At 39.1% G+C, this 26526-nt stretch overlaps 1 protein-coding gene across 9 annotated transcripts in view; it reads right to left on the bottom strand.

Annotated features, from left to right (window-relative positions):
• ntng1a (netrin g1a) overlaps positions 1-26526 on the bottom strand; it is a 251461-nt gene that overhangs the window by 30871 nt on the left and 194064 nt on the right. For 5 of the 9 annotated variants that reach the window (XM_049480888.1, XM_049480887.1, XM_049480892.1 and 2 more), the window contains exon 5: positions 21232-21258. In XM_049480888.1, coding sequence (XP_049336845.1) covers positions 21232-21258 — 27 coding nt within the window. Of the gene's footprint in view, positions 1-4781; positions 4842-9248; positions 9294-21231; positions 21259-26526 lie in introns of all 9 variants that reach the window. The other 4 variants (XM_049480890.1, XM_049480895.1, XM_049480893.1 and 1 more) reach the window with 3 other exon arrangements.

Genomic DNA, 26526 nt, shown 5'->3' with positions numbered 1-26526 from the left:
TAAAGCTAACTGGCTCATTTCTAAGGTTAGCTAGCTTGTCGCTAAGGTTAGCTAGCTCATTGCTAGCTTTAGTTCTCTCCCCAGTAACATTAGTATTTGAGCTAGCTTATTACTAAGGCTAGCTAGCTCATCGCTAAGGTTAGCTAGCTCATCACTAAGGCTAACTAGCTCATCGCTAAGGTTAGCTAGCTCATCACTAAGGTTAGCTAGCTAGTCACTTACGGCAGTTCTCTCCCCAGTAAAACTAGTATTTAGCTAGCTCACCACTTAAGTTAGCTAGCTCAGCACTAAGGTTAGCTAGCTCGTCTCTAAGGTCAGTTTTATCCCCTGTAACATTAGTATGTTAGCTAGCTCATTGCTAAGGCTAGCTAGCTCGTCGCTAATGTCAGTGCTCTCCCCAATAACATTAATATGTTAGCTAGATCACTGCTAACATTGGTTATCTCGCTAGTTTGTATTTATCTCCCCCTTTTTTCTGAAAATGTCTGGAAAAATTAGTTGAGGTCCCTCAGAATTTTAGGGAAGTCCTGCATACAAATTCACGATGATTTGCATAAATAAAGAGTATAAGTCCAGAGAGCCGGTGTGAAAAACAGCACATTTAACTCAACTTTACATCGGACTATTTAAAATGAAAAGTGTTCATTGATTGGATGCTGAATGAAAGCGGGAGTAGCTGTTTTTTTTCGCTGCTAGCCAATCAGTGTGCAGATTTTAGACATACAGAAAAAGGACTGATTTGGGTATTTTTGACTGAATTGTTCGTGTTTAGTAACGATAGAAAAAAAGTTCAGTTTCTAGACAAGACGAGACAAGACCCATTCCAAACAAGACGATGTAATTTTTAACCTCTGAGCTCCACAGGTCTGAAATTTACATCACAGGTGGGCGGGGCTAAAGAAATGAACCGCTGTCTGATGGAAAAGCCACGTCAAACAGGAGCTGGAACTCAAAGTTACACCTCTAACAATAGCCTACATCCTCTACACCCCAAAAATAACACAGCTTTTTAGGTCAGGGAGAGAAACTGTAGCGTATTTTACCCATCAACACCAGACCCAGACCAGTAAACCCCTCCCCCAGTATCGATCCTGTCAGACGCACCGCGAGAAACTGGGCGTCTATATCAGAAATAACTTCCCATCCATCCATTCTTTATAATAAAGGATAAAAGAGTACAGTGTAAAGTGGAACCGGCGACACATCGCCCCAGTTTCTCAGAGCGGTTCCAGATCACACACTCACTTTAGCTTTTATTGGGTGAAAAAGTTCAAAACTGACCCTGTTCGCCTCGATGTGACACGATTTACCTACTAATTCTATTATCACGATGATAAAAAAAATCAAGAAAAAAAACCTAATATTTCTAATGATGAGATGTTAGTAAAATTACAAATTAATGTATCGTACAGAACTGTTGAAGACTGAAGTAAAAACCTGAAGTAAAACTTTACAACAAGAATCACAATTAAGTTATTTTGACACAAATAAACATTGTTAAAGGGTTAAACACTTATTATACTAATTATTAATTGACACTAGTCAAGACATCATTAAGAATTTGGTAAATGGCTCTATGACCACTACAATCAGGTGATCGCTGGTTCGAATCCAGGGCATTAAAGCTCGCCATCAGCAGTTGGAGTCCGAGAGAGTACAGTTCATCATGCTCTCTCAAGATCACCCCTTAGTCCCGCCTCTTAATCCAACCCCTCGGACCTGCCCCTCAATCTCACCCCTCAATCCTACCCATCAGTCCTGCCTTTAATCCCACCCCTCAGTCCTGCCCTCAATCCTACCCATCAGTCCCGCCCTTAACTCCACCCCTCAATCCTACCAATCAGTCCCTCCCTGAAACCTACCCCTCAATCCCATCCTCAACTCCACGCTTCAGTCCTGTACTCAAATCCACCCCTCAGTCCCATCCTCAATCCTACCCATCAGTCCTGTCCTCAATCCTACCCATCAGTCCCGTCCTCAATCCAACCATCAGTCCTGAACTCAATTCCACCCCTCAGTCCCGTTCTCAATCCTACCCATCAGTCCTGTCCTCAACCCTACCCATCAGTCCCGTCCTCAATCCTACCCATCAGTCTCGTCCTCAATCCAACCATCAGTCCTGTTCTCAATTTCACCCCTCAGTCCCGTTCTCAATCCTACCCATCAGTCTCATCCTCAATCCTACCCATCAGTCCCATCCTCAATCCTGCCCAACAGTCCCGTCCTCAATCCTACCCATCAGTCCCGTCCTCAATCCTACCCATCAGTCCCGTCCTCAATCCTACCCATCAGTCCCATCCTCAATCCTACCCATCAGTCCTGTCCTCAATCCTACCCATCAGTCCCGTCCTCAATCCTACCCATCAGTCCTGTCCTCAATCCTACCCATCAGTCCCCTCCTCAATCCTACCCATCAGTTCTGCCCCCCAATTCCACACCAGTTACAGTCTTTCAATGAAACACTAAACTTGGCTTCGGTACAGTAAGGACAAGTGCATTATCCAAACACAAACACAAACACACACACACACAGTTTAAGAATAAAAGAAGAATATTGTTCAGAGCTCTAATATATAGTAACTTAAACGGTTATTAAGAACTGTTTATAATAAATAAAGTGCTAAATATTCCTGAAAATAACAAAATAATACTATATGAAATATCACTCACTTACAAATAATCAAATGCTATTTTAAATATGCAAATGAAGCAAAAGTATAATATATAAATATAATGAATTGTTTTTAAGGTTAATGACAAATATGTTTAGTATTTAATTAAAATAAATAATAAAACAAATGAATTGACTTATTTGATCATTTAGTAATCTAATTGTGTTTTCTCCTTTTTTCAAAAATTAAGAAAAAATCCTCAAAAACAAAAAAAAGTATTAGTCAATTTATTACAATTAAAACAGTCAACAAAACAGAAGCCTTATCATTTATAATATAATAGACAACTTTTTACCAGTGTACTTTTATTATTACTATATAATAATAAAACAGATATTTAGTTTTTAGTCTACAGGGCATTCATAATGAACCATCCAAATACAGAGATACTATTTAACCAATATAAGCTTTAGAATTTAGAATAGCTTATTTTTGCAGCTAATGTTACTTTTATGCAAATGTTTTTTTTTTCTCAGAACATAAAAGTGACATTTGATGTAGAACTAACCTAAAATCTAAATTCTAAGCCTTCTATTGGTTGAATGCTATCTCTGTATTTGGATGGCTCATTATACATATCTTGAAGACTAACTAGTAAATATCTATTTTATTATTATAGAGTAATTATAATAATAGTACACTGGTAAAAACTGGCTATTTAATCATAATAATTGAAGAGAATTATAGATATTTAGTTGAATGGTATTGAAAAGTCTGATAAAAATCAACATATAATCCAAGTAAATCATTACTGACTGAACAAGATCTTTTGTAGACATGATTTAATTGAATTTACACTAGAAATAAACTTTTTAGGATGACAAATTTCCAGGATAATTAGTACAGCAGTGAGTACACTCAGGGTCAGGTTCAGGACAGCGGATTTTAGGGCTCATTATGATCCAACTCGTTATTTTAAAGGGTTAAAAGTAGGAAAATCACAAACAAGTGAAAAGTCACTGGGCCATGATACCAGTCAACAGCTGGACGGACCTGATTAAATTATATTACATAATAAAAAAACTATATAGAGTCTAAAAAGACTCTATACACATACTCATAACACAGTATAAAGCATTCATAAAGCATTATACGTATTTACAAAAAATATTACACACTATTTTATTGTTCATTATGCATTATGAAGTGTTATTACAATGCACAATAAGCTGTGTTTGTAATATGTTATAAATCTGTGTTAAATTAACCTTTACAGCTCTGAAAAAAGAATAAGAGAGGACTTAAAAATGATGAGTTTCTTTGATTTTACCAAATTGAAAACCTCTGGAATATAATCAAGAGGAAGATGGATGATCACAAACCATCAAACCACCAAACTGAACTGCTTGAATTTTTGCACCAGGAGTAAAGCAGCATAAAGTTATCCAAAAGCAGTGTGTAAGACTGGTGGAGGAGAAGAACATGATGCCAAGATGCATGAATTAAAACTGTGATTAAAAAACAGGATTATTCCATTCTGAACTCTTAAAACTATTTGTTATTTCAGCCATTTCTCATTTTCTGTAAATAAATGCTCTAAATGACAATATTTCTATTTGTAATTTGGGAGAAATGTTGTCTGTAGTTTATAGAATAAAGCAACAATGTTCATTTTACTCAAACATAAACCTATAAATAGCAAAATCAGAGAAACTGATTCAGAAACTGTTTTTTTCCCAGAGCTGTAAATATCACACTTTTAATAATGAGTGTTTATTAATAATTATAGCAGTTTTTTCGAGGTTTTGGTTCTCGGTGTTGACATATAACATCTTATGAACACAGCTGGTGATGCTGTAGGTATAATAACTAATAATTCATAATGCATAATAGACATGGCTAAAATTTGTTATGTATTTTTATAAATATGTATATAAATATATGTTATTAATGCTTTATGAATGCATTATAACGTGTTATGAGTATATGTCTCTAAGATGAGTCCAGACTTTTGACTGGTACTGTAGGTTGATTGGTTCTCTGGGCTCGGTTCAGAGGTTAAGATTCATACAGCGGGATTAGGGGCGTGGCTAAATAGTGGGTGTGGTCAAAGAGGGGCGGGCTGATTGAGGAGGGGGAGGGGCTCTGTATGAATCTCAGCAGTCCTACCTCTCTTACTGTTCGCAATCTGAACAGAGGGCACGGTGGACAACGCAACCTGAGGAGCTACTGGACCAATAAAACACAACAAAACACCAACAAAAAAAGAACAATTAAACAATTTAAACCAGAACGTGACAAATTAAACCAGGCATGAGTGATCAGCTGAACAGAAACAAACAGAAATGAGGTTAAAATATACAAAACAATCTCTGAAAAATGTTGAAACGCTGTGTAAAATGTAAGAGAATGAAAATGAAAACAGAATGCAATGATTCGTAAATCTCATAAAGAACACTGAATATGAACAGGGGCCTTATTTTAGCAATATAAGATAGTCAGTGTGTCTTTGCTATCGAAACGACGGGAAAAGTACTCAAAACGCGCAAAACGCATGTACTAATTCTCTTACTTAATCATGGGTGTGGTTAATTTTGGGTGTAATGAGAAATAAAACAATCATTATTTTTTTAACTTACCTTACGTTCCCTTTAAGAGCCGGGTGAGCTCTGACTTTGGCACATTCATATCTTAACAGCAGCTCATTTAAAGGGAACAGCAATGTTATTTTATTTTTTATTCTGTTTACTGTTGAGATAAATGCTAGATTTGCACCTAGCTATGATATATATGGACAGCTGACTGTTGACTGTTGTCAGGGTTCAAATCGGTCAGTGGCGCACCTGTGTGTGTTTTTCTTCGCCAAGATAGCAATACGACAGAAATGTACACTTCCAAACCACCATATAGATTATTCCTGAACTCTTCTTAAACACTATTTTAATGGCACGGGTGCGAGGTGTGAAAATAGACTGTTGACGAGGTGTAAGATAGCAACAAGCATCGAGATGAGATGTGCCTTATACAGGATGTACGATAGGACCCTAGATATTCATGAAGAACAATAACATCTCCAAAAAAGGGTTGTACAAAACAATTTTATATGGACTATTCTACAGTGAGATGAATCAAAAATGTTAAAAGTTGGAATGCATGGATGTTGATCTTTAAAAAAGGACCATCCAGCTTGTTATCAGTGCATCTAGGTTGGACAATGCTAAACCATATACTGCTTTATAACAACAGCATGGCTTTGAATTGGAAGAGCCTGCACTGTTAAAATAGCGTCGTTTAGAGTTTAGGAATATATCTACACTGATGGTTTGTGGTGGTCTGGAAGTGAGGTGTGTTCAGGTAAATTTCTCGTATGTTTTTATATTGATGGCGGGAAATACAGGTGTGCAACTGACTGATTAAAACCTTGACAACAGTCAACAGTCAGCCATACAAATTCTCAGTGTGTGTACACCCAAATCAAGCTTTTACCTCAACAATAAACAGAATAAAGAATAAAATATCAATGCTGTTCCCATTATGCTCTGCTGAGATGCACAAAAGCACCATGCTGTTAAGATAAAAACGCGCCAAAGTCAGAGCTCACCTGCCTCTTAAAGGAAATGACAACCAACACTCTGATTGGGTTATTTCACATTACGGCCAAAATCACCCACATCCATGATTAATACATGACTTTTGCACGTTTCGAGCTGCATAAGGTGCATTTTTTACAGGTTTTTGCGCACTCACAATATCAAAGACACACCGACACGCCCTAAATGCAGCTCTGTGATCCACAATTGACAGATGCGCTATAGTTAAATCACTAAAATAAGGCCCAATGTTTCTTTCAGTGTTGGCTTTGCATATTTCAGCAGGACAATGCTAAACCACACAGAAAAAGAGTCCAGGTGAATCTGAAATGTGTTGTATGTTCAACTTTAAATATTATTTTTATACAGTATATTTATATTCTACACTTTTTGCGTGAACAAAAGAAGAAAATATACTTATATAAAATAACAGAACATGTTATCCTGAGATGCTGTAATGTTCTCCACATGGTTCCACACATGTTCCACCACTGGTTTGATTTTTATGCTGCGTTCAGCGACTAATGAAGTATGAAATTGTCTAGTTGACTCAGTTCAGCAGGTGAAGTGTAATAGTTGTAGATCACACTGCTCTACACTGACCTGGAGTCTGTACTGCTGTCTGAAACCTAAACATAAAGCAGATGCTTAATCGGTTCTGTGGAGCAGAACTAACCAGGGTCAATATGAGACTAATCCACTCAAAACCAGGCCAATTCTACAGCTTCCCACAGCTTACAAACCTACACTCTTAAATTAAATCTACTGCTGTTTAATCTAAATATGTCATATTTTATTTTGTAGATTATTGGAAAAAATCAAGGGCCATTTCTTGACAATCTACAATCGAATCTACCATGTCATCTCCAGTAATCTGCTGTGAATCTGCTTATCCTTGTCTGATTGGTGGATTCGCATTTAAAGCCATTTAGTAATAATCAAGCTCTTCCAAAGAATGACTGAATAAACGTATATATATATATATATATATATATATATATATATATATATATATATATATATATATATATATATATATATATACATACATATATTGATCATTTCATCAATGTACGAGAAAGTAGTTATTATTTTTACATTAAAATCTAAAATGTGCTTTATTTAGATTTTATTTAGATGCATAAATGCATGTACAATAATATATTTTCTCTAAAAATTATGATATTGTCAATATATAATATTCATTAGAATGGCTCAATCATGCAATGAATTAATGCTACATTTGCGTTTATTTTATCAGGAAGCAGAACATGAAAATCCAAAGCCACCGAGTTGTGAGATAATTAACTGTAAGATATTAAATAATAGTAGCTATTTTTGTACAAAAAATGTCAAAAGATTTTGTAATGTTATCCGTCATCACTAGTAACGCCCACAACACTAGGAGGATGAAGACTAGCACATGCAGCATCACTAGGTAACTAATGCACTTGAAGGAAAGCGCTGGATCCCCAGCTCCCCAGCACACTGTGCCGACCAGTGCGACAGTGGGAGGGAATAGGGTATAGATAGATACTGCTGATAACAACTTCTATGGAGATGCAGATTTCATTTTCCAGCAGGACTTGGCACACTGCCCACACTGTAAAATGTACCAATTGGTCTTATAATATAATATTCTAATTTTCTGAGACAGTGATTTTTGGCTTTTCAATGTTATTCTAGTTATTCTAGATAGATAGATAGATAGATAGATAGATAGATAGATAGATAGATAGATAGATAGATAGATAGATAGATAGATAGATAGATAGATAGATAGATATGTGATAACAATATAATTTGTTTAACAAATTTACTATAATATTCTATTACTTTCTCAGCTAAAAATCATCTTATTTCTTTTTGCCCTAATAGTATTTTGCCCAACCCCTAGTGACCAGTGGTAGAAACTGCATTTGTGCTGTATCCTCCTGAGACCTGGACTTTTGCTTTGTGTGCATTTTTTATTTCTCCTAGCTATTTGGGATTAGTAAGACTTAAAACTAGTATAAAAACTAAACTGTATTTTTTCAAAAAACAACTTCTTGTACAAAAACGTCATCCTCATATGTGGACAGAAGTTTATTTTAACCTTTAACATTTATCCTTGACATCTGTGATCAGTAGAAACCAAGTTGTCCAAAAATTAAATTTGAGCTTTCGACACTAAGTAAATAAGTTAGTTTTAAACATAAAATTCAATGACTTTTCACCAAGCCTATGTTTCTGTCTGGACTGGCTGTAGAAACTTTTGACTGGGATTCCCGTCATCTTGTTTTCATTCAATTGATTGTAATTTTGTCATGTGGCCACTAGATGCTACGGATAGTGTCTCCATATGAGGCCAATGGGTCAATACTTAAACCATATAAAAGTATCATGGTGCACAGAAGCAGAAATGTAATGTCCCTATACGAGGACACAGAGTCTCAAGAGGATAAACTGTATTTGCAAAAATATTAATAATAGAAACTTTGCCACACTGGCAATATCTAAAAAAAATCCCTTTTCTCTTATAAAAAACTGAGCTCCTCTCTCACCCTCCTTCACTTTCAAAGAGGAGAAGATCATCAAAAAGCCCACAAACTGCCACAGCGTGAGGCTACCGGGAGGAGCTGAGTGTTGGGTTGTGTGTGGTTTCTATAGTGGATGGTATACGGGGAGCAGTCTGTATCTCTGGTAAAGCTGTACAGCAAATCACGGCTCTGCTCTCAGACGTGTCAGAGATGCTCGCAGTACGTTAGTGAGACAGAAGAAGAAGAAGAAGAAGCAGAAGAAGTAGAAGAAGAAAAAAAGCAAAGAGAGAAAGAAAAAAAACAACAAGTTTGTCCATTTGGAGGTTGTCAGACTCGGGTCTGACAGTACAGCACATGGAAACCCTGCTAAATCTGGCAGCTGAATCCCGGGTGAGATCATCTCATGACTCTCGCTATACAGACTATAGAGACTCGCTAGGAAACAGAACAGAACGGAAAGGAAAAAAGAACAGAAAAGAAAGGAAAAGAAAGAGTATTTGGTCTTTGAGTTGGAAGTATGGTCCTACCTTGGTTTCGGTTAGCAACGCCTAGAGATGAAACGTTCTGCCGGACTGTATGCAACCAGGAGAGACGAGGAGTCGTTAGCATGGACTTTGTGTCTTGTGATCAATCAGATGCACTAACAATGGATCTGCACTCATCAAGCATAACATTATGAGAACCTCCTTTGTTTCTGCAGAGATTTTCGATTCGATTTTCAGCTCGACTGAGCAAATAGGACACTTTGTAGGATGATTTACGCTGTGCTGGAGCGAGAGAATGAAGAGCAGCAGTGCTGCTTGAGTTTTTAAACATCTTTAAAAAGTCAGAATAGTCTATCGACATCAACCAACATCGAACATCGTCCTGAAGGCGCTGATAAATTCACTTTATCGGTGTTTAAAAACTCCAGCAGCACTGCTGCTGCTCTATCTGATCAAAACACACTACTAAAACCTTCCCTAATACTAACCATCACCACCACCACCATTAGCATTGTTAGCAGTGCTAACGATAACACTGATAATAATAATGGTCTATCCTGTGGAGTCTCACCTAAGTATTGAAGAACTAACTAACCAACTAACCAACTACAAACTGTCCTACATGATCAGTGGAGCTGAACCCGTGGAAAACGAGTGCAGAGACGAGGAGGTGGTCCTAATGTTCTGCTTGATGGGCGCAGTTTGGACCAGGTGGACACAGAGACGGCTAACACATACAGCTACGGCTTGGGTTCTGCATAACTCTCTTGCACCACAGAGAACTGCCAAGCCTGACAGAGAACAAGCAGGAGATGCATCCCAAAACCAGTCAGACACGTCCTCTGTGGGACTGTATGTAATTTGTGTGTGTTTGTATTTTTGTTTGTAATGGAGTTTAATGCCTCTCTTGGCATCGAATGGGATGAAGGCTGCTCACATCATTAAACAAACAAGACTAGAAACTGTTAAGCGTAACGTTGAGGTGCTAGTTTTGTTGAAACTCTAGCTGTGTTAAGACTGACTGCAGCTTTGTTGAGGGGCTAGTTGTGTTGAAATGTTATCTGTGTTGAGAGGCTAGCTATGTATAGATGGTAGATGCGTTGAGATGTTGCCTGTGTTGAGCTGCTAGCTGTGTTGAGACTGACTGTAGCAGTATTGAGGGGCTAGTTTTGTTGAGTTGCAGCTCTGTTAAAGTGCTGGTTTGTTGAGATGGTAGCTGTGCTGAGGTGCTAGTTGTGTCAAAACTCTGGCTGTATTGAGACTGACTCTAGCTGTGTTGAGGTGCTAGCTGTGTTGAAACTCTAGCTATGTTGAGGTGCTAGGTTTGGTGAGGTGCTTGCTGTGTTGAGGTTCTAGCTGTGTTAGAACTCTAGCTGTGTTGAGACTGACTGTAGCTTTGTTGAGGAAGTAGTTTTGTTGAGGTGATAGTTTTGTTGAGACTGACATTAACTGCGTTGAAGTGCTAGATTTGTTGAGGTGCTAGTTTTGTTGATGTGCTAGCTGTGTTGAGACTGTCTCTAGCTGTGTTGAGGTGCTTGTTTTGCTGTGGTTTTAGCTGTGTTGAGAAGCTAGCAGTGTTGTGATGCCGGCAGTCTTGAGACTGACTCTAACTCTGTTGATGTGTAAGCTGTGCTGAGAAGGAATCTAGCTGTGTTGAGACTGACTGTAGCTGTGTTGAGGTGCTTGTTTCGGTGTTAGCTGTGTTGAGGTGCTAGCTGTTTTAGGACTGTCTACAGCTATGTTGAGACTGGCTCTAGCTGTGATGAGACTGACTCTAGCTGTGTTGAGATGCTAGCTGTGTTTAGATGCTAGTTTTGTTGAGATGCTAGCAGTGTTTAGACTGACTCTAGCTGAATGAGAAGCTAGCTGTGTTGAGGAGCTAGCTGTGTTGAGATGCTAACAGTATTAAGACTGTGTTATGACTGACAAGCTTTGTTAAAAGTGTTACAGTCAGTCTCAACAAAGTTAGCATCTAAACAAAGCTAAAGTCAGAGTCAACACAGCTAGCATCTAAACACAACTTGAGTCAGTCTCAACACAGCTAGTTTCTCAGGTCAGCTCGAGTCTATCTCAACACAGCTAGCCTCAAACCCAGCTAGAGTAAGTTTCAACGAAGCTAGCATCTCAACACAGCTAGTGTTTGCATGCCTTGCACACCGTGTGCCTCTATATGTAGGAATCTGCCACGTTTGGTTCGATTCATCAAATTGATTATTCAGTCAATATCTAATTACGCTATATTTCTGGAAGAAAGAATAACACTGAATTAGCAATGCAAGAGGCAGCGAGGGGGCTAATGACGGATCGTCGGGCGCGACCACGTAATTACATACAATTCGTTATTTCCTCCAAGAGAGGGCGGAAATGTCAGGAGTGTCGGACAGCCAGGGATGAAGCAGTCTGCTGTTGAAAAACCCCTCCTGCCCCCATTCCCCTCCCCCCTGGTGTGTAACTTGTTAGCATTAGCATTTGTGTCGCCTCATGCCTGACCTCGCGACCTGTGTGCGTTCGATTGGGTAAAGTGTGGATAGTAAAAGTGAGGGAATTTCAGTGTGGGTGCGAGTGTGAGACAAATAACAATTTCACCTGTGCACAGTGGAGTGCTTTAACTGTGCATGCGCTGAGGGATTGTACGAGGAAAAGCGCTAACGTGAACCTGAGGAAGGAAAAAGTCGCAGATTTGCTTCATGGGTGCGAGGATTTTTCAGTTCGAGCTCCGAATGTGTGTCAACTCAAAAACGAACTTAAATTAAGGATGATTGAACTGAAAGAGAACGTGCTAATCCATCACGGTTAGGGTTAGATATTTTTCCGAGGGTAATCTAGCATTTCCTTTCCTATTGATTGCAATAGAACAATTCCATAAAAGGGATGAATTGAATTGATAAAGATAATTTGGTGACTCTCGCTTGTTTTCCGTCTTGTTTTCCGACTTGAAAACAAGGTAGCATCGTCTTAAAGCCTGACATAAAGTATAGAGGCAGCTAAAGCTTTAAAAGATCAGTCGGATGCTGGAAACTTGGAGACTGTAACTCCTTTTCAGCCTCATCTAGAGGAAAGAGAAATGCTTTTTTCCCCTCAGTCTTGGGATGGATTTCTGGAGTGCTGTAAACCAGACAGGTGGTCTGACAGAGAGGACACCCTTCACCATGCAACACCACCAGCACTTTTATCAGCCTGACAAAACCTGAGCTTAACAAGACGGATGCTCGCAACTTCCCTGCTGCTCCAGTGCAACACAAACACACTCTCTTTTTTTGCTGGAAAAACATGAAAAACCTCATTGCCGGAAGAAGAAGAGATTCTGCTGCAGTAGAGGTTGTATTGCGGCTATTAAGTGCCTTCCATTCTGTATTAGGGGCCAATTAGCTCGCTTTTTTTGTTTTTTGTCGCTGGGAAAGAAATTCAGGTGAAATCAGATAAACGAAGAGCGGCGGAGTTTAATTGCTGCCTGCTCCTTTAATGAAATGCAGCCCCATGCAGCCAGAATTGCATCTTAAAATATTAATTTCGCTCTAATGCCCGCAATAGGCAGGTCTCGGCAGGCTTAATAAACTCGAGATAGAATTGAGAAAAGTCAATAAAGGATTCAATTATCCTTAAACAACAGCAGAGAAACTGCTGTGTTCATCTAATTCCTGTTTTTTCTGGTCACTCTGTGCACATTAGCAGACCTGCTTCTCTCAAGGACTCTTGCCTTTTACACTCTATCAAGGCCAGTAGTTCCCAATCCTGGTCCTGGGGTACCTCTGAACTGCACTGAAACTGCACTGAACTAACTAAACATCCAAGCCAAGAACCACTAAAGAACCTTTATTTCAAATAGGATTTAGAGAATTTAGTGAATAAAGAGTCACTCTGTTCACATTTGTAGACTTGCTTCTCTTAAGGACTCTTGTTACCAACTCTGTCAAGGCCAGTAGTTCCCAATCCTGGTCCTAAAGAACCCCTGAAGTCCAATGAAACTGTACTCAACTAAACATTCAAGCCAATAACCACTAAATAACCTTTATTTCAAGTAGGGTTTAGAGAATATAGTGTTTTTTCCAGTCACTCTCTTCATATCTGCAGGCTTAATTCTCTTAAGGACTCTTGTTGGCCATTCTGTCAAGACCCATAGTTCCCAACCCTGGTCCAAAAGTAGCCCTGAACTGAACATCCAAGCCAAAAACCACCAAGGAACCTTTATATGAAGTAGGGTTTAGCAGTTATAGAGCTTTCTAGTCTCTCGTTTCACATTTGCAGACTTGCATCTCTCAATGACTCTTGCCTTACACTCAGTCCTGGTCCTAAAGTACCCCTGAACTGCACTGAAACTGCACTAAACTAAACATCCAAGCCGAGAACCACTAAGGAACCTTTATTTCAGGTAGGGTTTAGTAATTATAGTGTTTTTCTGGTCACTCTGTTCACGTTTGCAGGCCTGCTTACCTCTAGGACTCTTGCTATTCTCTATCAAGGCCAGTAGTTCACAATCCTGGTCCTAAAGTACCTTTAGACTGCATTAACTAAACATACAAGCCAAAAAAACACTAAGGAACCTTTATTTTAGATAGAGGTTAAATAATTTAGTAAATATAGAGTCACTCTGTTCACATTATCAGGCTTGCCTCTCTTAAGGACTCTTGCCACACTCTGGCACAGCCAGTAGTTCCCAATCCTGGTTCTAAAGTACCCCTGAAATGCCATGAAACTTAACTGAACTAAACATTCAACTTTTATTTCAAGCAGAGTTTGGAGAATATAGAGCTTTTCTTGTCACTATCTTTACATTTGCAGGCCTGCTTACCTCAAGGACTCTTGCCATTCTTTATAATTCTGGTCCTAAAGTACCTTTAAACTGCACTGAACTAAACATCCAAGCAGAGAACCACCAAGAAACCTTTATTTCAAGTAGGGTTTAAAGAATTTAGTGAATATAGAGTCACTCTGTTCACATTTGCAGGCTTGATTTTCTCAAGGACTCTTGCCATACTGTATCAAGGACAGTAATTCCCAATCCTGGTCCTAAAGTACCTTAAAACTGCACCGAACTAAACATTCAAGCCAAGAACCACTAAGGAACCTTTATTTTAAATAGGGTTTAGTGAATATAGAGATTTTCTATTCACTCTGTTCACGTTTGCAGGCTTGCCTCTCTTAAGGACTCTTGCAACACTCTATTAAAGCCAGTAGTTCCCAATCCTGTTCCTAAAGTACCTTGAAACTGTGCTGAACTAAACAACCACGCCAAAAACCACTAAGGAACCTTTATTTCAATAGATCTTCGAGAATTTTGTGAATATATCTCTGTTTACATTTGCAGGCTTAATTCTCTTAAGGACTCTAGCCATACTCTATTAAAGCCAGTAGTTTACAACCCTGGTCCTTAACTGCACTGCAACTAAACTTCCAAGCCAAAAACCACTAAGGAACCTTTATTTTAGATAGAGGTTAAATAATTTAGTAAATATAGAGTCACTCTGTTCACATTTGCAGGCTTGCCACTCTTAAGGACTCTTGCCACACTAGTAGTTCCCAATCCTGGTCCTAAAGTATTCCTGGAATGCCCTGAAACTGCACTGAACTAAACATTCAAGCCAAAAAACAATAAGAAACCTTTGGGTTTAGTGAATATAGAGATTTTCTAGTCACTCTCTACACATTTGCAGGCTTGTTTCTGTTAAGGACTCTTGCCATACACTCTATCAAGGCCAGTAGTTCCCAATCCTGGTCCTAAAGTACCTTTAAACTGCACTGAACTAAACATCCGAGCCAAAAACCACTAAGAAGCCTTTATTTTCAGTAGGGTTTAGTGAATATAGAGCTTTTCTATTCACTCTGTTCACATTTACCATCTTGCTTCTCTCTTAAGGACTCTTGTCACACATTCTCAAGGCCAGTGGTTTCCAACCCTTGTCCTGGCATACCCTGTTTTTACGATCCTTCCTTTTTAGTAGGGTGTACTGAATATAGTGTTTCCAGATCTACATCAATGCCCAACTTAACTAAAGGGCTTGTTAGTTAATGATTAGTGGGCTCAGGTCTTTTTCCCAAGAGTGGTGTTTCCCAGCCAAGGCCTTAAAGCCCACCAGACGGTCCTGAGCAATTGGGATAGTGAAAAATGTGGTCTATCCTGATGGCCCTGAATACCAGCCTTGAAATATATTGCCTTAGCACTGACATTGCACTGAATTAAGGTGTTTTTTGGGCAGGTATTTTGCAGGACAGGCATCCAGGACCTTGTGTCCTTGAGTATGCCCAATTCTTTAACCATGATCAAAGTTTTTGAAGCAGGACAATCTTTTCCTTCTAAAGGTTTAACCACCAAATTTTCTACAGCAGTACTCAAAGGATCTACTGACAGCTGATGGTCAGCTATTCTGGCAAATAGGTAATTTAGGTAATAACCAAGTTCGCCAAGAGCTGAATCAGGTGTGGTGAAGCCAAGGAAGTCCTGAAATCACCATCACCAGGACTGGAGTTGAGGTCTTTTGCAGGAAAGGGCAATGCCAGAACCAGGGGTGGGAACTGTCAATCTAGGAACTTCTTCTAGCTCTAAGATAATGCGAATCTAGCATCTAACTTGTATCTCCATTGTCAATTTTCCATTTTAAGCTGTAATTGTTGAGTCCCAACACACCCAATTCAGTTCTTTAGGCAATAACCCAATTCTTCAAGAGCTGGATCAGGTTTGTTGAGACCAGGGAATACCTGACATCACCATCACCAGGATTGGAGTTGAGACATTTAGCAGGAAAGGGCAATGCCAGAACCAAGAATGGGAACTGTCAAACTAGAATATTTAAGCTCAGAGAGAAATCTAGCAAATCTAGCATCTGAATTGTATCATTTCATTTTTGTCTTTTTAGTCTACCATTATTATGTCCTTGAGCATTTTTAGTTTTTTTAATCCTGATGAAAGTTATTGAAGCAGGGCTATTTTATCTTTCTGAAGATTCAACTAATTATTCTACAGCAGTACTCAAAGGGCGGTCAACTATTCTGATAATTAGGTAATTAAGGTCATTTCCAAGTTTGTCGATAGCTAGAGCAGGTGTGTTGAGACCAGGAAATACCTGAAATCACCATCACTAGGACTGGAGTTGAGATGTTTTGTGGAGTTGAGATCCTGTGCCAGAACCAGGGATGGGAACTGTTAATCTAGGACCTTCTTTAAGCTCTGAGATCATCCAAATCTAGCATCTAACTTGTACTGCATTGTACATTTAACATTTTGAGCTGTGATTGTTGAGTTCAAACACACCCAATCCAGTTCTTTAGGTAATTACCAAGATTTTTAAGAGCTGTGTCGGGTGTGGTGAAGCCAAGGAATAGATCTGGACTAGAGTTGAGACCTTTTGCAAGACAGGTGAATGCCAGGACCAGGGATGGGAACTGTCAATCTAGAACTTTGCATTTCTTGCTCTGAGATAATACAAATTTAGCATTTAACTTGTATCTCCAATATCATTTTTTTCTTTTTAAGCTGCCATCGTTATGCCCTTGAGCAAGTTCTTTAACCATCGTTAAAGTTATTGAAGCAGGACTATCTTTTCCTTCTAAAGGTTCAACCAATTATTCTACAGCAGTAATTAAAAGATCTACTGCCAGAACATGGTCAGCTATTCTGGTAATTAGGTAATTTAGGTAATAACCAAGTTTGTCAAGAGCTGAATCAGGTGTGTTGAGACCAGGAAATACCTAAAATCACCATCACCAGGACTGGAGTTGAGACATTTTGCAGGACAGACAGGCCTATGCCAGGACCAAGGATGGGAACCATTAGTCTAAGACATTCATTCAGCTCTAAAAGAGATTGTAAATCTTGCATCTAACTTGTATCTCCATTGTACATTTACCATTTTAAGCTGTGATTGTTGAGTTCAAACACACCCAATCCAGTTCTTTAGGTAATTACCAAGTTCTTCAAGAGCTGAATCAGGTGTGTTGAGACCAGGGAAAACCTAAAATCACAATCACCAGGACTGGAGTTGAGGCATTTTGGAGAACAGGCCAATACCAGAACCAGGGATGGGAACTCTCAATCTAGGACCTACTTCTAGCTCTAAGATAATGCAAATCTAACATCTAACATCTAACTTGTATCTCCATTGTCCATTTTCCATTTTAAGCTGTGATTGTTGAGTCCCAACACACCCAATCCAAGCCGGACAGGCTTATGCCAGGACCAGGGATGGGAACGGTCAATCTAGGACCTTCTTGGAACCAGCATCTAACTTGTATGTCCACTTTTAAGATGCCATGTTATTCCCTTGATCATAGTCCTTTTTCTTCTAAAAGTTCAACCAATTATTCTACGGCAGTACTCAAAGGATCTACTGCTATCACAGGGTCAACTAGTCTGAATCCAAATACGCCTGGTGCAGCTTTTCAGGTAATTAATTCAGGTGTGTTGAGGCCAGGAAATACCTGAAATCATCATAACCAGGACTGGAGTTGAGGCATTTTGGAAAACAGGCCAATGCCAGAACCAGGGATGGGAAATGACAATCTAGGACCTTCTTTAAGCTCTAATTTTAGGCTGTCCATACAGTAGTCTATTGTCAGACTAGCTCCCAGATCTTTTAATCTGGATCTTAAATCAAGCTTCTAGTTTTAAATTGTGTTCTTTCTGATCATGAAAGAAAAAAAACAATACAGTTAAATGACAATGTTAATGACTGGAAACTGGTCTAGTCTTAGGTCTAAGCACATGAGGTCTGAGAAAAGGTAAATCCAGCATCTATAACTCGTGTCCCTCATCCCTCTGAACCCTGGCTGGTGTTCTGAATGGGAGGACGTCCTCTCTGTATGGCAGCTGTGTGGACGAGGCCGGGGCGATCGTGAACAGAGAAAGGAGTGACGAGTGTAAACCTCTAGAGGTCACAGGAAGGACATGCTGGAGCTGAGCACGGCACATGCGACACCGAGGACACACAGTGTGATACACAGTGATGGAGGGTGAAGGTTCTGAGGAATGAACTGCTGTCAACTCGGTCCAACGTTCATTTCTTTCAATTCTGAGGCACTGGAGGCTTAATTGAATATTTGGAGAACATTCAAATTTATATATTCTAAATATTCTAGATCAGGGGGTTTTAACTTTTTATACCTCAGCCAGTTCCGACAATTATTGCGGAATTTCCTTTCTCTCCTGGCCAATCGCATTAAGGAAATTCAAAGCAAGTCACGTCAAACTTTTTTCCCCAGACAAAATCACACCATAAAACAGCATTTTAGTACCTTTGATAATGTTTTTTTTCTCTCTCGATTTTAAAGTTGCACTTTTAGAGTAAAGGTGGGTTTTATTTGATTAAAAAAATTTAAAGCATGTATCATTGGTGTTTCACTTCACAATTATTATTTGTTGTTTTATTCTATAAACTACAGACAACATTTCTCCCAAATTCCAAATTAAAATATTCTCATTTAGAGCATTTATTTACAGAAAATGAGAAATGTCTGAAATAACCAAAACAATATGCAGAGCTTTCAGACCTCAAATAATGCAAAGTTCAGGAATCAATATTTGGTGGAATAAACCTGGTTTTTAATCACAGTTTTTTTTCATGCATCTTGGCATCATGTTCTCCTCCACCAGTCTTACACACTGCTTTTGGATAACTTTATGCTGCTTTACTCCTGGTGCAAAAAATCAAGAAGTTCAGTTTGGTGGTTTGATGGCTTGTGATCATCCATCTTCCTCTTGATTATATTCCATACATCATTTTTAAGTGCTTTCTTATTTTTTTCCAGAGCTGTATTTAAAAGAGGACAAATTGTTGGTGCACGTCTTGCTGGAGCATCTGTGACCAAGACAGCAAGTCTTTGTGATGCATCAAGAGCCACGGTATCCAGGGTAACGTCAGCATACCACCAAGAAGGACCAACCACATCCAACAGGATTAACTGTGGACGCTGTAAGAGGAAGCTGTCTGAAAGGGATGTTCGGGTGCTAACCCGGATTGTATCCAAACAACATAAAACCACGGCTGATCAAATCACGCAGAATTCAATGTGCACCTCAACTCTCCTGTTTCCACCAGAACTGTCCGTCACCACAATCAATTATTGTGCTCTAAAACCAGGTGTTTTAGTTTCATTCTCCAACCCCTGTATATATATATATATACAGTATATATGACTTTATGTGATACTGGTAGCTGCAGTAATGCTGCTGTTTCTAAAAATAAACTATTATAAAGCACATTTACTGGAGCAGCACCTTTTTCTACAACACAAAGCCACAAACCTCCTCCCGCGGAAGCCTGTGCTCGGGCGGAGCTCCGTGTGGAGAACACAGCGCTCTGTTCGGGGCGTGGAGAAGGTTCCTGAAGCTCCCGTGGGAGAGCGGGTGGATGTGGAAACAGCTGGGCTCTGAATGCACTCTGACTTGTTCAATATTTCTCTGGCTCCGGTTCTGCTATTGAGCCTCCCAGCTGCAGTAACTCGAGCCGTCTGCCGGTCCCCCGGCCCCCCGGCCCCCCCAGGCCGGACTAGACAATACAGCGCTCTGCCGCAATGCTCATATTAAAATGACCTTTCCCTCATCTTACTGCTGGAGAGGTCCCGGGCTTCAATAAGCCAGTGTGCCATTTATTATATATATATATATATATATACACTACTACTATATACAGCCCTGCAAAAAAATAAAAGAGCACTTAAAAATGATGAGTTTCTTTGATTTTACCAAATTGAAAACCTGGCTTGATGATCACAAGCCATAAAGTTATCCAAAAGCAGTGTGTAAGACTGGTGGAGGAGGAGAACATGATGCATGAAGATGCATAAAAAATGAAAATTTTGATTAAAAAACACCAGGGTTATTCTACCAAAATAATGATTTTTGAATTCTTAAATCTTTATGAATATGAACTTGTTTTCTTTGCATTATTTGAGGTTTGAAAGCTCTGCATCTTTTTTTGTTATTTGAGCCATTTCTCATTTTCTGTAAATAAATGCTCTAAATGAGAATATTTTTATTTGGAATTTGGGAGAAATGTTGTCTGTAGTTTATAGAATAAAACAACAATGTTCATTTTACTCAAACATAAACCTAGAAACTGAAGTGGTATATATATATATATATATATATATATATATTGCTTTTCTGTCATAATGATATTTTTCAAACTATCAAAAAACTACAATATCAGACAAAGATAACCTGAGAAAATATATAAAAAAAACACTTTTTAATTTATAATTTTATTTGTTAAATGAAAAAAATAAAACCTACCCAAACCAACCTAGCCTTGCAATCAAGTTTTACTGATAACTGGTAACGAGTGGAGGAATTTTGTTCCACTCTTCTTTACAGAATTACAGTTTTAATTCAGACTTATTGGAGGATTTTCCAGCATAAAAGTCCTGTTTAAGATCATCCACAGCATCTCAATCATCCAGACTTTAACTAGACCCTCCTAAACCTTTATTTAGTTTTATTTATTTATTTTATTAAGTATTTTTTAAGTCATTTAGAGGTGAACTTGAATTGTTTGTGTGATTTGGGTCATTGTCCTGCTGCAGAACCCAAGTACTCCCGAGCTTGAGCTTCACAAACAGATGGCCAGATATTCTCCTTCAGGATTTTTTTTGGTAAACAGCAAATTTCCTGGTATATTCCTGGTTTATAGTGTAGATATATGTATATGGAGAATGGGCAGAATTTATTATAACATTATATATTATTTGAATATATACAGTATATTATATAATAGCACTTAAGCAGGATCTTAAAGGGAATGATGAGCAAGTGATAAACTGATTGTTTTATTTCACGTTATGCCCAAAATTAACCACACACATGATTATTTAAGAGAATTAGTTCTTGCCTTTTGTGCATTTCAAGTTGCGCAAGGTGTACTTTTCCCTCAGTTATGATAGCAATTAAGCCCCGCCCCCTAAAGCCCCACTCAGGCCTCAGTCAGAAAAGAACGCTGGACAGCAGGTGGACGTTTAAGTTCTGTGATAAGCTGCAGTAAGCCAGGCATCATGCATCGTCTCGGAAAGACTGAGAAACTGAGAATATGTTACTTACTGACGGGACCGATGTTGTTCGGAACACCTGAAAATAAAAAGAGAAAGAGAGAAAGAAAGAGAGAGAAAGAATACGTTATTTTTATATTACATTAAGAGATTTTCATTAAATTGTTTTAACATTTTAAGAATAAAAAAGTCTCAAAAGTGGGCTCTATCTTACACTCTAAGCAAAGTGCATTCAGATGCTCATTGCTATCTTACACCCCGCCAACAGGTATTTTAACACCTTACACCTGCCTGCCTGGTTTTAACGGCAGCAGATCTTCTGAATATATCTACACTGATGGGCGTGGTGTTCTGGTTATGAAATGAGGTGTGTTCAGGTACATTTCTGGAGTTTTGCTTGTTTATCTTGGCAACAGAAAACACAGGAGCTCCACTGATTGAATACAACCTAGACAGACGCCAACAGTCAGATGTTCATCGCTATCTCTGCAGTGAATTTTCAACACAAGTGCAAACCCAACAAAAAGAAGGAATGATCGTGAACAAGCAGCTCAGTTTCCTCTGCTGAGAAGCGATTGTTGGACACGTCCAGGTAGCTGCACCGTTAAAATAGCAATCCACCAAAGTCAGAGATCACCTGACTCTTAAAGAGAATGATGATCAAGTGACACTCTGATTGGTTTATTTAATGTTAAACCCAAAATTAACCACACCCATGATTAATTAAGATAATTATTACATGCCTTTTGAGTGTTTTGAGCCACGCAAGGTGTACTTTTCCCGTCGTTATGATAGCAAAGACACTCTGACACAGTATCAGAATATAAGATATCCATCTTCCCATCTTCATAATTAAATTAAGTCCGTATTCTTTCGTTTCCTAACTGAAATAAAAAACACAAGATAAAATATAGTGTTTAATGGTACCAGTGTGCTAAACCTCCATCCCTGCTAATCCTAATAGTATATTCATTCTAAAACCTGTGGTGTCGGGTCACTTTTCAGGGGAGTTCTTCTTCTTCTGGCCACGTCATGCGTCTTTACGTACTTACGTCACACGTACAGCCTCTAAAAGAGGATCCGGCTCAGTGTTACTGAACGCGAGCGGCTCGTGGAGCGATGGAGACTTCAGAAGAGGAAACTCAGAGCTCAGTAGTTCCTCCATTCACTCATATTACAACTAAGCGCTCTCTCTCTCTCTGACTGAACATAACCTGGATTCGGATTCATCCACTCTGAAAGGAGACCACATCACACCCGCCCAGTTTAAAATGATTCTTTCGCATGCTCGGTGCAATTACACATTCTCACCAGAGAGGCACTAAATCCCCCAAATCCCAAAATCTACAGACATCAGCTTTAAGTTGTATTTAAAAAGTCTGCTCCAAATCTAACTCCAGTTCTTCAGTGATCAGAATGGGATCAGCTGAGAGAGAGAAGGAGAACACAGACTCTGGGGATCAGGCAGAGATGAGCTCATGGATAATACACACATAGAGAGACCCACAAATAAATTAATCACCAAAACAAACACAAACAAATGCAAATGCGAAAACAGGGTCGCGCTATTCCACCGTACTCCACCAGACTCCACCGTACTCCACCGTACTCCACCGCACTCCACCATACTCCACCGTACTCCACCAGACACCACCGTACTCCACCAGACTCCACCGTACTCCACCGTACTCCACCGTACTCCACCAGACTCCACCGTACTCCACCAGACTCCACCGTACTCCACCGTACTCCACCAGACTCCACCGTACTCCACCGTACTCCACCAGACTCCACCGCACTCCACCGTCACGCCGACTCTCAGACAGCAGGAAACACTGAAGGCTTTCCTCCTGACTCTGCTTCTGAGACTCGGGAGCAGCTGAATTTATTTAAAACTCTGAATAATTTGTGTTTGCATTTGGTTATGGATTTGAACTAGATAGGGGCGTGGCTTAGATGCTCTTATTCCTTATTATACGTGACATCACTGAAACCAGTGAAGAACCTGTGAGGAACAGGCAGATTCTGCAGTAAACGAATAGAGAATGATCTATCAGATTATGAAGGAACACATAAGGAAACAAGTAGTAACTTAAAAACAGTGTTAAACAAACCAGAATACTACTTCTGAAGCTGGTAAGTCTTGCTTTTTCTTTCCTGGAGCTGTCCTGATGAGTGCCAGTTTCATCATTGTAGCATTTTTGATAGTCATTTTTGTGGTGACTGCACTTGAGGATGCTTTCAAAGTTCTTGAAATTCTTCTTTTTTTGGATTGCTGACCATCCTTTTTCTTAAAGTATTTTTTTTTTTTTACTTAGTTGAGTAGTTGTTGCTTCTCATAACATGGATTAGAGCATTACTCAAATATTCACTATTCACTGTATACCTGTACTACACTGTATACCTGTATAACTGTAACTCTACTAGCCGCGGTTAGCAGCAGGATACACAGTCGAACATCCTCGCCTCTGAATGGCAAAAGAGCTAGCTAGAGCTTAGTGTGTAATGCTAATGTTAAATGTGCTAGCTGGAGGTAGCTGCAAGATAAAGTCTGACATTCTCACCTCTAAATGGCAAAAGATCTATTAAGTGAGCAGTACTAGCCGAAGATAGTTGCAAGCTAAAGTCCGACATCCTCGTCTCTGAACAGCAAAAGAGCTAAGTAACACTTAGCATGGTTAGCAAATAATGCTAATGCTGCTCTAGCAGTGCTAGCCAGAGTTAGCAGCAGGCTAAAGTCTGACATTCTCACCTCTAAATGGCAAAATATCTATCTAGTGATTAGTGCAGTTAGTGGGTAATGCTAATGCTGCTCCAGCAGTGCCAGCCGGGGATACCAGCAAGCTAAAGTCTTACATCCTCTCCTCTAAATGGCGAAAGAGCTAACTAGTACTTAGCAGGTAAAGCTAATGCTGCTCCAGCAGTGCTAGCCGGGGTACTTCAGTGAAGTGGCTTTACTGCTCCTTAATACCTGACTCGTAGTATTTCATACATAAGGAGCACCGAATTATAAGGAGCTCAGATGATTTTTGGAAAATTGTAAGAATTTTAAGTGCTATAGTGTGAGAAACGCAGTACATTACACCTCTTTTTTTGGTTATATATGCAGTACATATATAGCTGTAGAGCTCTGAAGGTTGAGACTATATTTCTTCATGTTGTTCTATGAGCTCCACGACTCCATGACTTTACTGTAAACTCCTCCAGCTTCCATCAATCCACTGATCCGTCTAATCTACCCGCCTGAGCTCAGCTGCACCCACAGATTTATACCCTGCTGAAGGAGGGAGTGATGAACGAGTGATGGAGGAGGAGTGAGTGAGCACGGGGGGATTCCTTCAGTAAGAACACAGTAAGGACATGGTAACTGCATGCCAGGACAGATAGATAAATAGAGAGAGAGATAGAGAGATAGAGAGAGAGATATACTCCAGAGTATTTGAGCTTCACTCAGTCCACTCTTCTCAGACAGTATTCTATCCATCATTTCTCTGTGGAACTACAGATGGAAGAAAGTGAGGGATGTCCATACTCTTTCATGCTATTTCTCATTTTGCTTCTACTGTTGTTGTTCTGTGTTTACATTTTTCTATTTTATATATTTTCTTGTTTTTGCAGACTGAAGTTCTGTAACTGGCCACCAGGGGAGCTCTTGCTATTAAAGTGCCTTGATTCAACTGCCCTATTACTCCTGTACTCATTACTCAATTACTCTAATGCCCCTCAAATACATTAAGTAACTCTGCTCATGTATTACACTGCTCCATTACTTCTTTACTTAACAGCTCTATTACTCCTGTACTCATTACTCAATTACTCTAATGCCCCTCAAATACATTAAGTAACTCTGCTCATGTATTACACTGCTCCATTACTTCTTTACTTAACAGCTCTATTACTCCTGTACTCATTACTCAATTACTCTAATGCCCTACAGCTACATTAATTAACTGCTCATGTATTACACTGCTCCATTACTACTTTACTCAACTGGTTTATTACTCCTGTACTCCATTACTCAATTGCTATATTACTCTAATACTCCATGACCACTGTACTTCATCACTCCTCTACTCATTACTCAATTACTGTAATGCTACAATAATAAACTGTTCATATATTGCACTGCTCCATTACTTCTTTACTCAACTGCTCTATAACTCTAACACGCCATTACTCCTGTAATACATTACTCAGTTTCTTCAGTATTCCAATATCCAATCACTCCTGTATTTCATTACACTAATATTCTAATACTTAGTTATTCCTTTGCTTCATTACTCTATGATTTTATCACTTAATTCCTCAGTTATTCCATTACACCATTACTCTATTACTCAACTGCTCTATTACTCCTGTACTCCATTATCCAATTGCTCTATTACCCTAATACTCCATTACTCCAATTACTAATTCATTACTCAGTTTTCCAATATCTAATCATTCCTGTACTCCATTACACTAGTATTCAATTACTCTAATACTCCAGTACTTAATTGCTTATTTCTTTCATTACACCATTACTTTATTATTGATGTATTAACCCAGTAATTACCCTCTATTACTTCTGTATTACATTACTACATAACTCAAGTACTCCATTACTCTTGTACTCCATTACTCTACTACTCTATTACTTAATTCCTGTTTTATTCCATTACACCATTACTCTATTGCTCAACTGCTTGATTAACCCAGTACTACAATACTCAATTGCTCATTTATTCCACATTACTTCTGTACTCTAATTACTAAATTACTCTATTACCAAGTATTCAATTAATGCATCATAGTGAAGCCAAATGATGAACATATCATGAGCAAACTGACTGCAACTGACCACACACGCACACACACACACACACACACACACACACACACACACACACACACACACACACACACACACACACACACAATCTACACTTCCAAGTCTAAACTTTTAAGCTCAGTCTGGGCTTTTAGGCTGGCTGTATTTCTGTGTGTTTTCTGGGTAAAGCAGTAACTTTATCCTGTTTGAGTGCTTCTGTGTGTGAGTGTGTGTGTGTGTGTGTGTGTGTGTGTGTGTGTGTGTGTGTGCGAGAGTGTGTGTGTTTCTGTGTGTGTGTGTTTAGCTGGAGACAGATGTTGATATCGTGTGTCAGGTCATTAGATTAATGCTCTATCGGCGCTGATGCTGCTGTGGAAAGCATTAGGCAATGTGTGTTTATTACACAGCTCATTGATTTGTATCAGCTCCACCATACGCTTACCTGTGTGTGAATGTGTGTGTGTGTGTGTGTGCTACTTGACAGATGCTGGAAATGACAACACATGCCCACACAGGCAAATCTATAAACCGTCTAAA

Source organism: Astyanax mexicanus, chromosome 6, assembly GCF_023375975.1.
Source record: "Astyanax mexicanus isolate ESR-SI-001 chromosome 6, AstMex3_surface, whole genome shotgun sequence".
NCBI classification, from domain to species: domain Eukaryota; kingdom Metazoa; phylum Chordata; class Actinopteri; order Characiformes; family Acestrorhamphidae; genus Astyanax; species Astyanax mexicanus.
This window is presented reverse-complemented; position numbering and strand designations above follow the sequence as displayed.